This window comes from Lathyrus oleraceus, chromosome 3, assembly GCF_024323335.1.
Source record: "Lathyrus oleraceus cultivar Zhongwan6 chromosome 3, CAAS_Psat_ZW6_1.0, whole genome shotgun sequence".
Classification (NCBI taxonomy): Eukaryota; Viridiplantae; Streptophyta; class Magnoliopsida; order Fabales; family Fabaceae; genus Lathyrus; species Lathyrus oleraceus.
The window spans coordinates 147,093,923-147,109,915 of NC_066581.1; the positions used below are offsets into that span (position 1 = coordinate 147,093,923).

At 41.5% G+C, this 15,993-nt stretch overlaps 1 protein-coding gene across 1 annotated transcript; it reads right to left on the reverse strand.

Annotated features, from left to right (window-relative positions):
- Positions 1 to 14,980: 14,980 nt before the first annotated feature.
- LOC127130107 (uncharacterized) lies at positions 14,981 to 15,706 on the reverse strand. Its single transcript, XM_051059174.1, has one exon. The coding sequence runs from the start codon at positions 15,704 to 15,706 to the stop codon at positions 14,981 to 14,983; it is 726 nt and encodes a 241-aa protein (XP_050915131.1).
- Positions 15,707 to 15,993: the final 287 nt, after the last annotated feature.

Consider the following 15,993-nt stretch of genomic DNA (forward strand, 5'->3'; position numbering starts at 1 on the left):
GATGAACACTGCTGGAGATATATTTCATTGAAACCCGCTCCACTCGGGGAATAGCAACCTTCAGGCCTGGCTGCTGAGGAAACACCGTTTTAAACCTGCCGGGGATAACCATCTTGACTCGGCTGGGGATCCACAGACTTTTGGATCTGCTGGGAATTGGTCCTCTCAGCTCTGCTTGGGGACCTCGCTGGGGAGATGAGAAAAGTTGGTACAGAACACCCATCGACTCGTCGAACCATGGTATCCACCTCCCAATCTCGCATCAGCTTTCCACTTTTGAGAATTCCCAGACTCGTCTGGACCTTTTCTGCTCCATCATCTTGTATTCCCAATCGCTCCGCGCTCGACGGAAACGTACTCCTGGGAATTATACATAATTTTCAATCTTCCGACTTTGAAGAGTCTTCTTGGTTATCCAAAGGTCGTCGGACGTCTCAACGTCTCTTCGTCGCTTCTCTACCCATTCGTTCGTTTCTGGTCAGGCTCTGCGGGGAATTTCTACAGACTTTCCAATCTTCCGACTTTGAAGAGTCTTCTTGATTATCATCAAGGATCGTCGTACGTCTCAATGTCTTCTCCGTCATCCCTTCATATTCATTCGTCCCTGATCGGACTCCATGGGGATTTGTTTTGTAACAGCTTCCACATCACAACCTGCAAGTGAGTGAAGAATACCTAACAGCACCTGCAAAAGAGATCGTTAGATAAAACCGTGCCCCAGGCGTATCAAGATTTCAACACTTGGGTCACTCAATCCTTCCAAATAAGATTTCAAGCTTCAATCTTATAAACATGCATTGGAAGGGACCTGTATGTCTTAAAATGCAAGATTCTTTATCAAAAATATCTGGATGTTTTTGCAATCAAAGCGGTAATGAAAAACAAAAACAAAATTATTTGACTGAATATGCATTTTATTGATTGGAAAAAGTGTGGCTCAAATGAGCAATACAAAGGAAGCAATTCCTGAAAAGAGGTAATTGCACAAAAGGAAAAATCTATCCTAATGGCAATGTGAACCCGTGATCTCATCGAGTTCCAACTCGGTTACACCCCATATGTCCTCAGACTCTCCTTGCTTTCTGCCTTCTGAACAAGATGATTCCAACTGATCCCTACCGGGTATTATCCATGATGCTTTAACCAAAGCGCAAACGATCATGCTGGACGCAGCTGTTCGTTTCAATCCCTCTTTTGCCTGGACCGCCCTTTCGGGTTTTCAGTCCACCGGGATACCCTTTTTTTGCCCAAGTCGCCTTTTCAGGTTTTCGACTTGCCGGGTGTATATTTTTTTCATTTTATCCCTAACTTTTGCCCGAACCTTTTCTTTCTGTTTTTGGTTCGCCGGGATGCCCATTTTTGCCTGGACTATTTTATTCTTTTCGTCCAGCGGGTCTTTTTACACGAAGTATTTTTTAACTGCGTCCACATTCACTGGGGATGGAAAATCCTCACCATCCATGGTCGTCAACAACAAGGCTCCGCCAGAGAAAACCTTCTTGACCACGAATGGACCTTCATAATTGGGTGTCCATTTTCCCCTTCGATCGTTTTGAGGAGGAAGGGTCCTTTTCAGCACCATATCACCTACGCGATACACCCGAGGTCGTACCTTCTTGTCGAAAGCACGCTTCATCCTTTGCTGGTACAACTGCCCATGACAAATGGCTGCCAGCCTCTTTTCCTCTATTAGGCTCAACTCTTCGTACCGGGTCCTTACCCATTCAGCCTCTTGCAACTTCACGTCCATCAGGACTCTCAAAGAGGGAATCTGAACCTCAACAGGTAATACAGCCTCCATTCCATATACCAAGGAGTTGTGAGTTGCCCCAGTAGGCGCACCAAGGTTCGATACCCAGGATACAAACTTCCTACTCAATCACACCGTCGGTGCATTCAAACGTTATCCGGGAAACAAAAGCTTATTCACCCAAACCTCCCCATCAGACATCAGAATCCGTTCGTATTCAGGGTCAAGCCCCTCCTCCGGGATCGGTCACTCTCAATCTTTCGATTGGAGCACCTCGAGATGTCCTCATCAGGGAATTCAAACTTCATCGATTGACGATCCTCTACGGGTTGCGGAGCGATGTAATCAGACAATACACCCCTTGATTGCTTTTTGAGAGTATCCCAAATCAGTCAACATTCTTTTGTTCTTTCGCAACCCGTCCGATTAATGCTGGCTTCTCAGATATGTACTTGATCAAATCCATCTTGAAATCCACAAAGTGGTATGAACCAGCATATACTGTCTCAGTCGGCGAGCAGCCTATGCCAAAGTACATCAAGTTTCCCGAGCAGTGAATGTATTGTTTCACAGTCGGTAAACCTTTTGCTTAGGTAAATTGCATGCTCTTTTCGACAAGACTAGTCATGCTGCCCCAATACACCTCGTAGACCCCTCGAAGGCCGTCAAGTACAGAATTAACAATCGCTCCTTCCACAGGAGGTATCAGAATCAGAGGTTCCTGCAACTTATTCTTTTATTTTCAATGCCCCTTGGCAATCATTATTTCACCTGACCGTTTGATCTTTCTTTTCAACATCCTGAATATGGGTTCACACGTGGCTGTTAGATGAGATGTGAACCATGACAGGTAGTTCAATCTTTCTAAGAAACCACGAACCTTTCTTTTTCTTTCTCGGTTCAGGCGTTTCTCTTATTGTTCTTTTTTTTCTTGTTTTTTTTTTTTTTTTTTTTTTTTTTTTGCAGGACGAACCTCGATTCCTCCCTTACAATAAACCCCAACAACTTACCGGATCGCACTCTGATAGTGCACTCACTTGAATTCAACCTCAGTTTGAATCGTCTCAACTGGTCAAACGACCTGCCCCGGTCTGCCAGATGCCCCTCTCCTGTTTGGGACTTTGCTATCATGTCATAGCATTTGATTTCATGACGAATCATATCATGAAACAAAGTCACCATAGCTCTCTGATAAGTAGCACCGACGTTCCGCTTCTCTAGAGGACAGTCTTCTCTCCATGGTAGCTTGCGCGCAACGACATTGGTACCTGACCTGGCATATCCTGACACGACCAGGTGACGGTATCCATATGCTCTTTCAACAGGGCTACCATTCTGCTTTCGACTTGCCCCTGAAGCGGACCCAATTTTTTCCTTCCTGACCTCGGCGGTGCTTGGAATAACAATCTCGCGTCGCCCTCGAGCGGCTGAATCACCTTCTCCTCTTGTTTTAACACCCTGGCTAATATTCCAGCAGATCACAATTTCCTTCGCCTTCTTCTTCAGCAAGATAGATTGGATTGTCGAAGTCATATGAGGTGTAACCAAATTGTTATCGGCGAGATCCGGAGAATTATCTTTGAATTCGGAACAAGACAGATCAAAAAAAGGAAAAATGAAAACACTGCCATTTTTATTTGATTTAAACTGCAAAAATAAAATAAATGAAAAACAGGGAACACCGTTTTTTGACTGAAAAACATCCATTTATTAATGATGCAGAAATGTTGCAAATTATGAACATGAGGTGGCCCTTACAATGAACCATTACGTGTCGGGCAACACGCAAGGCTTTCATGCAAATAAAATTGAGAAACCAGAAACATTACTCTTCCGGATGAGTGACAGTGCTGATTCTTCAGGCCTTCCAGCTTCCTGGTACGCACGATTTTATCCACGATTCCAGTTCGCGGTCACTATCAATCTCTTCACCCACTGTATAGGCGTGATCTGAATCTAGCATTCCAGCACTGACAAAGGTGAACGACGGACGACGTCCTCTGTTCTGCTCAGACGAGTCTTGACCTGGATGGTAACCAATCCCAAACATATCCGCCTTTACCATAATGCCTATGATCTGTCCCCAGCCTGGGATCCCTCCATTCCTCACCACTTCCAATGCCTGCTTGTAAGAAGAAATGGACGGCTTTTTCTCTTTCTCAACACCAATGGCATTTTCCACCTTGACGGTTTCAGCTGTCAGACTGGATGTTTTACGTCTCACATCGCCCATTTCTACTTTCATCATTCTCTGGATCGATTCCCCAATTACTACACACCCCTTTGTAGCGATGGCCGCACAACAATCATCAACACGAGGAAAAGCTCCATTTTTCGTCGGGCGTTTTGGGACCACAGACATGGGCATTCTTAACTAATCCTTCTCAGTCACCTCTATCCCTTTCTTGTCCCTTGACATCATCTCCACTTTTACAAAACCATGCCTTGTCGCGGGGTTAGCACTATCGTCTGTTGTCGGTGCAAAGTTGATTGTCTTAGAATCCACCAAGTCCTGGACCACATGCTTAAAAGCTTTGCAATCCTCAACATGATGTCCGGGTGCCCCAGCATGGAACTCACACCTGACATTCTCATCGTAACTGGCAGGCCTCTGATCAGGTTTCAACAGAGTCAACATCCTCGACTGCACCAACCCAAGATCCTTCAACTTTTTAAACAGGGAGGCGTAAGTCACGGGCGGCTTATTGAAATGACGATCTGTCGTCCTCCTTCTCACTTGGCCCACAACTCTCTGTGTCCTCTGTTGAGGTGGTGATTGCCGCTGTTGTGCAGATGAATCACCAACAGGAATGGTTACGGTGGCAGCATAAGGGTGGTAACGATCCTTACTGCATTCTCTTTTAGTCTGCGCACCACCTGATTCAACCTTCTTCTTGGGCTGACCACTGTCAAGGGATTTCTTCACTACAGAGCCAGAGGGATTTGTTACTTCGGATGAAAGAGCCTTTCCCTGAACTTTCTCCTTGATCATCCATCCCTCAATCCTTTCCAATCTCTCGGACATGGCTTTCTGCCCCAAGGCAAGCTCTTGCACAACACTGAACAAATCCCTCACCATCTCTTTCAGTTCGAGGATGTCGGCGTTGGAAAGATCCATCAGTTTGGATTTGCTGAGTCTGGGAGGGTATCTGGGCGGAAAAGTTGTGCGCACTGGTTAGACCGATACCTGCAAAACAGCAAACAGGTTAATATGCATGAATGCAACGTCTGTCCATATGAGGAAGATTCTGTCCTTCGATTCTGGTTTCATCGAGACAGATAATATTTCACCAATAACATTTTGACATCCAGATGTCTCTCAACCAGATTCTCAATCCATAATACTCCCCATATGGCTAGACGTAGGTTTGGTGCAGACAAATGCAAAATGAGAATGATGTATGAATGCAATGCACTGTGCCATCCTCCAAGTCATCTGATCATCTGTTGCTCTGAATCACAGCCCTGATCTCTGAACCGATCACAACCATCTGAGGGAACATGTAAACACAAATCCAACTCAAGGGTTCCGAAATAAACGGAAGACAGATACATCATCATCATCATCATCATCAAACAATCTCTGAGCAGATACCCATAACCATCTGAATCGGCCCGGGGAATCCTGAAATAAACGGATCCCCACTGATAAATAACTCGGCCAGGGGAATCCTGAAATAAACGGATCCCCACTAATAAACGCCACGGACAGCACTCCGGCGTCTCGGCAATAAACGGCCATAAATCCGACTTATAAATAGGACTCTGATCAACGGAACAAAAAGTCACCATCTGAGTCACTATCTGAACATGCATCTGAAAGAATCACCCTCCCCTCACAGGTAAATTCTAAACAGGTCACCCTAAGGCGGATAATAGTCTCGACAATCGGGCAGAGATACTCAATGGGTTTGCCCTTTCGGGTGTGCCATTGTAGCTCCCTTAAGATCGTCTAAACCAAAGATCCGGGAAATGATCGGTCACCAGAGTCAACAGTTCAGATGACGTAACTCAACCAAAGTGGAATACCCACAGAGGCAAGCACTATCAAATGAACCTCGTCCGGCTTGTGGTACATCATGCTGCCAGGCACATATTGACCTAACATGAAAGAGGCAACATGAGACCACACTAGTCCTAGGTGTATACTCGGGCCTGAGTTTTAGCCTCACTCAGAACACCCACCCCAAACAGAGGAACCACCTGCACAGAGGACGGCAACATGATAGTATGATGCATGCAAATACTTATGCAAATATATATGCTGTTAGAATAATAAATGCAATAAATAAAACAAAACAAGCAACCTAAACTATCCTAGAACGCTAGGAAGGACTCGCTTAGGGAAGATGGACCAGCACAGGTCAACATCCCAAGTCCCCAGCAGAGTCGCCAGCTGTTGCATCCGCGAAAAACAACCGGCGGGACTCAAATAAAAACACAACACAGAGCCGCCACTGCGCGTTATTTATCCCAAGATAGGGAAAGGAAACGCTCAGAGAAACCTGGAAAGGAAATGGTCTCACGACCAAAGAGAAAGGGTAAGGGAGTCGGTTACGCAAGGGGAAGGTATTAGCACCCCTCACGTCCGTCGTACTCGACGGGATCCACGTTCTAAGAAAAGAAAAGGTTGCTAAAACAAACAGACAAACATCATACACACACGCTAAGACAAACACAGGTGGGGTTAAGAAGAAGAGAGCTCGATAGGACGTCGCATCCTATGCCTACGTATCTCGTCTGGAACGAGAATCAGAGCTGCCGTAGTTCGGCTCACGCACGCCAAACAAGCAAACACAAACACAGGCAAACATGGAGCCTGAATGCCAATCACTGGACTTACATCAGCATCCGAACCAAAACGCACACCAGAAGGCAAACGTGGAGCCTGATCGCCAATCACTGGACTTACGTCGGCATCCGAACCAAAACACACGATCAGATAACAAGTAAACACACACAAAAAGAGAAAAAAGTGCCCGGAGAGACCTCGCACGGTCTCCTGCCTACATACCTCGTCTGGAACGAGGATCAGGGCGATGTAGTTCCCCCTCAAGGGAAAGAAAATCTAGCCAGAAACCAAGGGAAGACACACTACCAGGGAGCTGGACTCGAGCCTAGTGTTGTCATGCATCATTACCCTATGTTCAGGTTTCTACCTACTTGCACAACTGCAAGCTAATCCTATCCAGGAAGAAAGCAAGCATACAAGCATACAAGCAAACAGAGCAAACAAATATTCACAAAGCACACACTATAACCAGTCAAGTGAGGCTCAAACAATGGGTTTGACTGCCGAAGCAAGTCATATGTACATGGGTATTATTCGCTCTTAACCTTGCCATTGCGGGGCTAAGGTGAAGCAGATGAAAGGTGAGTGAAGATTAGACTTCACAGCTCTTATCCCTGACCAGGGAGAGCTTCAGACAAAGGAGCGTGGGTCCAGAATGGAGGGACCCTTCTACGCTCAAAGACTCTGACTCGATTGTGCAACAGCACAGGATCATGGGTTTGTGTCCCAATGCATCAACACACAGCCGTGTGAGCAGAGGGACGACTCACAGAATAGTGGGGGATAGATTGCATATCCCTTTGATCCACCAATTGCCTCATAGAGGTCTTTACCTGCTTGGCACAAATGTAAACAACCACAAACATCGCCTCTTAAGGAGGACTTCAGACAGTTGCCTGGCCAAGTAACAGGCCAGGTCTTCCAGACTACATGAAGAATAGAAGTCCTACCTCAAGTGGTTTAAAAACCAAGCAGCAGCAAACAAGTTCTTAAAGAACTGTAAGCGACTAAATGTACCTGAAATCAATCAAGTATCATCAGTACTCAGACAAACAACAATAAACAGCAAAAGTCAATCTATACAGACAACACAAATCAATGCACACAAGTGCAAGCTATAAGCCCAAGCTCAAGCATCAATCCCTACAAAACAAAGTCATGTTAGTGGACAACATCAAACAAATTCAATTTTTTCAACTTGCATTTATCTCTTTAAGCCTTTTGCCTTTCAACCTGAAAATCCACACCAAATGTGAGAAACTAGACCACTAGGCCAAGCCTAGGGTCCAAAAGGGAGAAAAAATTCTAAACAGCAAGCAATTCTCAACCAAAATCAAATTAACACAAATCAAAAGCAAATGCAATTGATCCCATGCTTATACCATTCACCAATATCAATTCATGCACAATTTAACATCAAACATGCAATTTGCAACTTCAATTGACCAAACAGAACTATTTCACTCAAAAGCATACCAAAACAATTCCAAAAATCCTCAAATAATTCACACCTAAACAGGACACAATCAACAAGTAGCGTGTCAATTTTCATCTCAATTGGACAAAAGAAACTAGGTCAATAAAAATCAAGAAATCCAGACACAATTATCCAAGCCAATTCAAGGTATCAACACATGCATTCACTTCAAAAATTCACAAAACAGTGAGAACAATTAAGAAATGAATGGGACCAAAACTATGATGTCCAACAATGTGTCTACAATCAGCATACCAAATTTCATCTTCATCCAAAACCATATGAGAATTTCACAAACAATATACAAACATGTGTCACACAATGTTGCAAAATGAGCATACAGTGAAGAAAATTATCAATCAATTTGAAAATGCCATAGAAAAATCCAGAAACATTCACATAACATCTCAACATGTCAATAATCATCCATGCAAAATTTCAATCCAATCCAACAATCATAGGCCAGGAAATAAATTCAGAAAGTTGACCTAGCTAGGTGTGACACAAATTGTCACACCTAGATTCAAAAAATCATATCTCAACCATCAGGTATCCAAAAATCACAAACTTTATATGGAAATCACCATCAACATGTCCAGAATGAGCACAAAAAATTTCAATCATTTCTTTAAATGTATGAGCATTTCACAATGAAAATGGTAACATGTATACAATTGTGTCACATTCTACAAACCCTAGCCATTTTATTTTTCCATCCATGCAAAAAATTCCAAAAAAATATCCATTAAATTCTACACATTCTCATGAGAATAATGCAAAAATTTTCACCAAAATTGGATAAAAAACGAGTGACTTATGAATTTTACGAGATCATGGAACAAAATGTAAAATGAAATAAAAAAAGAAATGAAATAAAATAAATAATTAAATCAGGAATGGCAAACTTGTAATTCTGAGCAAAAGCGTCAAAACGACGTCACTTCGTTAAATGAAAATGGAGCGTTCCTATTGGTCCTCACGCGCGGCAAACAAAAATTCAAACAGAAACAGGCATTGGACGGATCAAACCACAAAACTTTTCCAGAAATTCATCATCAACATCATCAACTTTTCCAGAAACGCAGAAAAATCAAGAACAATGAATCGTAACGAAAATACACAAGCGAATATCCGTTGGAACCGTATGAGCATGAGGATTTCAAATATGTAACCTAATTAACCTAACTATAACTGTAGCTCACGGATCGAGCGAAAACGCAAACACGCATCAATCTTCCAAACACAATTTCTCAACCTATAGTTCACCATTTCAAAAAACTGAACCTAGCATGTTCTTCTACGTTGCATGAACTACAAAACGCATATGGAAATTGAAGCAATGGTGATATTCGAAATTTATGTACCTTGAATGACAGTTGATGAATCTTGAGCTTCCACGCGTGATTCCTCAAAACAGATCGAGATTGAGGCTTGGAGAAGTGAATGCAAGGCTTAGTCTGGCTCGAAGTTGCTCCAAGTGCAAGAAATTCCAATTCACCATTGATGCACACACTTTGAACAGTGGAGATTCGTGAAGTTTCTTGATGCCAATTGCCAAAACAGTTTGAGAGGAAGGTGATTGGAGAATGAAGCAAAAGGAATCACACGAATTGATGAAGATTTGAAGGAGTTTTGTTGAATTTTGTTCTTGAAGGTTCTTGAACTTTTGGAGAATTTGGAGGGAAAAGTTTGTTGAATTTCTTGTGAAATGTGATTCTGATCAAGAGTTAGTTACAATTAGGATTATATACTTCCATTTAATCCAGCTCTTAATCATCAATTAGCCAAAAACACATGTAATTAGCAAAATGTGATTTTACTAAGCAAGGGCAAATATGTCTTTTCACACAGGCCCTGTGACAGCTGTATGACAGCTCACACACTCTCCAAATATCAGTTATGATGAGTTGGCATTGGTCTCATGGTCATTGGACTTGTAATTCTCATTTTCACCATGTCATGGCACTTTATGCATTTTCAAGTGCAAGTTCAAAAATGAATTGTTCAAATATTGCACCTTGAATGTTTATGACCATTCAAACCATCTCTAATTGTCATTTGTGAGGTGTTGCAAAAATCCCCATGCCAAAATTCTCATTATTTCTCAATTTGGACCATTTTGCCCCTGGATTTTTAATTGTACACTTGAAAATTGACTTTTTGCATTGACCATTTTTGATGAATTCCAATTATGCACCATGAAAGTACATGTCAAATGGAGTTTGCACATAACAAGATCACTCAATTTGGACACTCCATGTGGAAGTTATGTCACTTTGATTATGGGTCATTTTTGAAATTGAATGGACCATAACTTGCCAACCATACATGGGAATTTCAAGTTCTTGGACTTTTTGGAAAGGTGAGACCAAGATCTACAACTTTCATGTTGAACAAATTTTCATTTGAAGCTTCCTTGGACATGTAATTTTGAGGTCAAAAACTTTCCATTTTTGGAAACTTCCATTACAAGTCACTTTTTATTTTTGGCAATTTTTGTTCTGACTTGATTTTCTTCATTCTTGAGCTTTGCAATGTCAAATAACACTTGTTTCAACATGAATGAAGTGTATCCAACTCAATTCCACCTCCAAATCCATTAAAATCAAGCACAGTTGACCACAGTTGACTTTTTCAACTAATAGATGAATTTGGCAATGCACTGATCAATCTGAACCCCAATTCTCTGATGAAATGGCTCAAGGGTGAAACCCTAGCCTCAATAATCTCCATAAAACCATGGGATGATCCCCATATACATCATAGACCCCATCTCCTTCATATGCCCTGATTGGCCTAATGCAACTAATTAGGGTTGACCAGTGGTCAAAACCCTAATCCCAAGGAATGTGCTCCAACACTTGATGATGACAAACCATGATGATGATGATGAATCATTTCAAACAAGGTAAGGACCAATCTCCTTGAGAATCACAAAACCCTAATTTGAACTTGCACATCCTCAGATGATCAATGACCAGTCCAATGAAACCCTAGCTTGCACCATAACCTCTTCATCTTCTGATCAAGACTTGAGAGGATGACTTGCACAATGTAACCACATGATATGCAATATGCAATGCCTTATGACCTAAAAATGATATGCAATATGATATGCTAGTCCCAAGAGAGGAGGGCAAATTTTGAGGTGTTACAATGTGTGATATGAATCTTGAGATATAATTAAAACAGCCAAGAAAACCTCTGACTTGCTTCTCAGTTTTGGGCACAAGAATCTCTCTTGTATTGCTTTGACCTTGGCAGGATCAACTTCAATACCCTTCTCGCTGACAATAAAGCCTAACAACTTACCAGAACGAACACCAAATTTACACTTATTGGGATTCAAGCGGAGTTTGTATTTTCTCAAACGCTGGAATAACTTCAACAAATGCCCAACATATTTTTCTTCATCACTGGATTTAGCAATCATATCATCCACATAGACTTCGATCTCTTTATGCATCATATCATGAAAAAGAGTAGTCATTACTCTCTGGTAAGTTGCACCAACATTCTTTAGACCGAAAGGCATCACTCTATAACATAATGTTCCCCAAGGTGTAATGAATGTGGTCTTCTCCATATCTTTGGGTGCCATTTTGATCTAATTATAACCGAAAAATCCATCCATAAATGAAAGACTTTGAATTTAGATGTATTCTCTACCAACATATCAATGTGTGGCAGAGGGAAATCATCTTTCGGACTAGCTTTGTTCAAATCTCTATAATCAACACACATACAGACTTTTCCATCTTTCTTCTAAATAGGCATAATGTTGGCCACCCATTGCGGATACTCAGCAGTAACAAGGAAACCGACATCGATTTTCTTTTGCACTTCTTCTTTGATATTTACTTCCATATCAGGATGAGTCCTCCTCAACTTTTGCTTGACTGGTGGACATTCTGGATTCAACGGCAATCTATGCTCCACAATCTCAGAATCTAAACCAGGCATGTCTTGATAGGACCAAGCAAACACATCTGAATACTCTCGAAAAAGATCAATCAACCCCTTCTTAACCTTTGGACATAGTTGAGACCAATCTTGACTTCCTTCACATCATCCTTGAAACCTAAGTTGACTAACTCAATCTGCTCTTCAAATGGTTGAATGGCTTTTTCCTCGTGCTCAAGTAGATGAGACAATTCATCAGACACTTCTTCATCACCTTCTTCCTCAACTTCAAACACAGGGAATTCAATGTTTGGAGTAGTAGTATGATCATTGTATTCAATGGGTTTAGAAACCAATATTCATGATGATTTGATGTTTTGATTTAGAGAAGTGATTTGTGACCATATATTATGTAGATGGACAATTATAGTTTATTTATTTATGTTTTTGTGATTACCCTTTTCAGAAAGGCAAAAAGTAAAAATAAAACATCACAGATGTGGATGAATAGAATTACATTTTATTGATGATCAAATTAAAAGATGCCAAACAATGTTCACTTCTCCCTTAGGCATAGGAGAAGGATTTTCAAAAATAATAAAAGCAATTACTTAGAATGATGAACAATAATAGGAACATCGACAGCGGTCCAATTGTTGCAAGCTTTTCCATGCGTCACAAAATTGGAGCAATCTCCATCTTCATCTCCCTCGATCATTGCAGCTGAGTGTTGTTCATTACCATGAATAAACCATCCGCTACGAAAACTGGGTTGCATATCTTCAACTAACGACCCTTGCTGAAATCCCAAACCAACTTTGCTCTTGTTCTTGGCGACCTCTACCATCCGACCCCACTAATTAAAATTACCGTCTTTAACAATCTTTTGTGTGTCTTTAAAAGAGGGCATGGGTGCCCCAACTCTCTTTTCTTCAGCAATAGATAGATCCTGGAATGGAGTTCCAATCTCATCCTCAACTTCGACATATGAGAAAGACGACAGGTGGCTTACCAACAAAGCTTTCTCTCCCCCAATGATAACGAGCTTACCATTCTTCACAAATTTCAACTTCTGATGCAAAGTTGACGTCACGGCTCTCACCTCATGTATCCATGGCCTTCCCAACAAGCAGCTATAGGCTGGGTGGATATCCATTACTTGGAAAGTAATTTGGAAATCACTCGGACCTATCTTCAATAGAAGGTCCACCTCACCAATAACAGTCTTGCGAGAACCATCAAAAGCTTTAACGATCACGCCACTGTATCTCATTGGAGCCCCTTGATAGGATAATTTCGATAGAGTTGACTTGGGGAGTACATTTAATGAAGAACTGGTATCAACCAGTACATTTGACAGCGCATCCTCCTTACAATTCATCGATATGTACAATGCTAGGTTGTGATTCCTACCTTCCTTAAGAAGTTCTTCATCACAAAAGCTAAAATTGTTGCAGGAAGTTATGTTAGCCACAATATGATCAAACTGATCCAGTGTTACATCATGCTCGACATAGGCTTGCTCTAATACCTTTTGCAATGCTTCTCTGTGCGCTTCAGAATCCATGAGCAGAGACAACACTGAAATTTTAGAAGGAGTTTGGAGTAGCTGCTCCACCACATTAAATTCACTTTTTTTATCAAACGGAGTACCTCATCATCATCATTAGGCTTCAAACTGCTGGACTCACCAGACTGACATCTTGGAGCGCTAACCGGATTCACCACAGGCACATCTACCTTCTTACTGACACCCTTTACATCCTTCGGGAACACAGGCCCAAAAACACGACCACTACAAGTCACATTTGTCATATCAACAATACTCACAACAGAACTGGTCATAGGAAATGAAACCTCTTGACCATTCTTTAACATAGTCGCATTATACTGATACGGAACAACTCCATCGGATGCATACGGGACTGGACCCGCCAACCATATTACCAATGGTGATACCGAGCTATTGTTATTGCTACTACTACTGCTATCGAACTGGATTACCACCCGCTCAGGGGTCTTGAACATTGACACTATCATGTTGACATCATCTATATCCCTCGACTGTTGAATCTGGATTACATTCTCATTCATCAACTTCTGGATATCTCTCTTGACAACCGAACACCCTCGGGGGTCCACACTACGAACTGCACAATTGTCCTGATCATGCTCACAATCACTAATAATACACAGGGTTTTATGCATCTCAACCAAAGATCGACGAATACGTCGCACATCAAACACCCGGGAAGCTCCCTGGACAACCAACTACCATGTTGACAGAGGAATTACCATGAGCAGGCAAGGGGTTTGCTTTCACATTTGGCGCACGGTCTTCAAAGGACACCATCCCACTCTTCACGAGCTTCTGAACCTCATACTTCAGCGGGTAGTAATTCTCAATATCATGGCCAGGAGCCCCTTAGTGAAAGGCACAATGAAGCTCTGGCTTATACCACCATGGAAGTGGTTCTGGAATTTGTGGCAGATTTCTTGGTTGGAGAAGGTTCTTAAGAACCAAAGATGGATACAACTCAACATAGGTCATAGGAATAGGGTCAAAAGAGACCTTCTTCCTCTCAAAGTTATGTTGTTGTTGTTAATTATTATTGGTGTTGTAGTTGTTCATTCTTTGTTGTGGCTGTTATTGATGTTGTTGTTGAACTCGCATAGATTGATTGTTGGAAAATACTAGAATAACAGATGATACTTGATGATGATGTTGACGTGATTGCGGACTCGTTTTCCAACAACTTGATAGTCTTCTTAAGCTTGTCAAATTCAGAGATAGGAACAACAAAAGGTCTTAGAGGCTTGAGGATCATAAAAGGTTTAAATGGAAACAACAACAAAATTTCCTTGACTATTTCTATGACCCATTGTGTGTGGGCTTATTTTGCTATACATTCCTTCTTTCCCAATTCAACCCTTCCTTGATGACGTACCTCCCCCAAGCTCTTATAATATTCAGCAACTTTGGATTATCAACCCCTTCATGTAGGACAAACTCTTCCAATTGCTCGATGTTTGGTTTGTCAAGCATTGGGTAACCCAATTAACGTAATGATAGACTTGGATTGTACTTGATTCCTACTTTTGTACCTATTAGGGGCATATTAGGGAAGCTACCATAGTTGAGAATGATCTTGAAATCATCGTAGTTTTGAAAGTACCACAAGATATCCTCAGTAGTTAAGGGCATGATCCTTTGGGACCATTTAAGATTGCCTCTGTTCTCAATAAAATGACCTTTATTGGGTAAGTGAGACATGCACAATTTGTATAGTAGATGAGCACAACACACAATATTTCCTTTCTTCTTATGATTTCTCAAATGAATAGAGTAATAGGTATCAACCAGCAGAGTAGGAACAAGATTCCCATACATGAAGATACAAATAGAATCCAAATCCACAAAGTCTTCATTGTTAGGAAACAACATTATCACATTTATAAGTAAACCAAAAATAACATTGGAAGTATTGCAGCTCCCAGCATCAACAAAAGTAGTGGCTTTATCCATTAGAAACTTTAGGGTAAAGCCATGAATACCACCCTTGAGTTTGAGGTTAAGCTTCACATCCTTCTTCTCCAAGTGGAGTGCTTCAGCTATATGGTGAAATTCGGGAAGCTCCTTTGTGTTGATGAAGGGAACTTGATCTTTAATCTCAACCCTCATGATATAAGAATACTCCTTCATAGTAAGAGCCAACTGATAGTCTTGGAAAGTGAAACATCTCATCGGAGGATCATAGAATTGCATGAGAGTGTAGATGGCCATGATGTTGACTTCAGTGTTAAGGATACCCAAGAGATTACCATAGATATTCTTGAAACCATCCTTATTGTCAAGAATCAAACAAGTTGCTAATCCTCTCAAAGCCTTCAATTATGGTTCCACAAACTTGTAATTGTAAATGCTTATTCTGGCAGTACTCGTTTTCTTCTTGAATACTCAACAACAAACCAGGCTCTTGGTTTCCCTGGAAATGCACATGAAAAATAAATTTTGATATGTAGGGTCTTGGTTTCCTGCAAAAACCCAATACCCCCTCACGGATAGGTTCT

Bases quoted from the DNA above. Each gene is read 5' to 3' on its own strand.
- LOC127130107 (XM_051059174.1), bottom strand. From the start codon at position 15,706: ATGGCCATCTACACTCTCATGCAATTCTATGATCCTCCGATGAGATGT.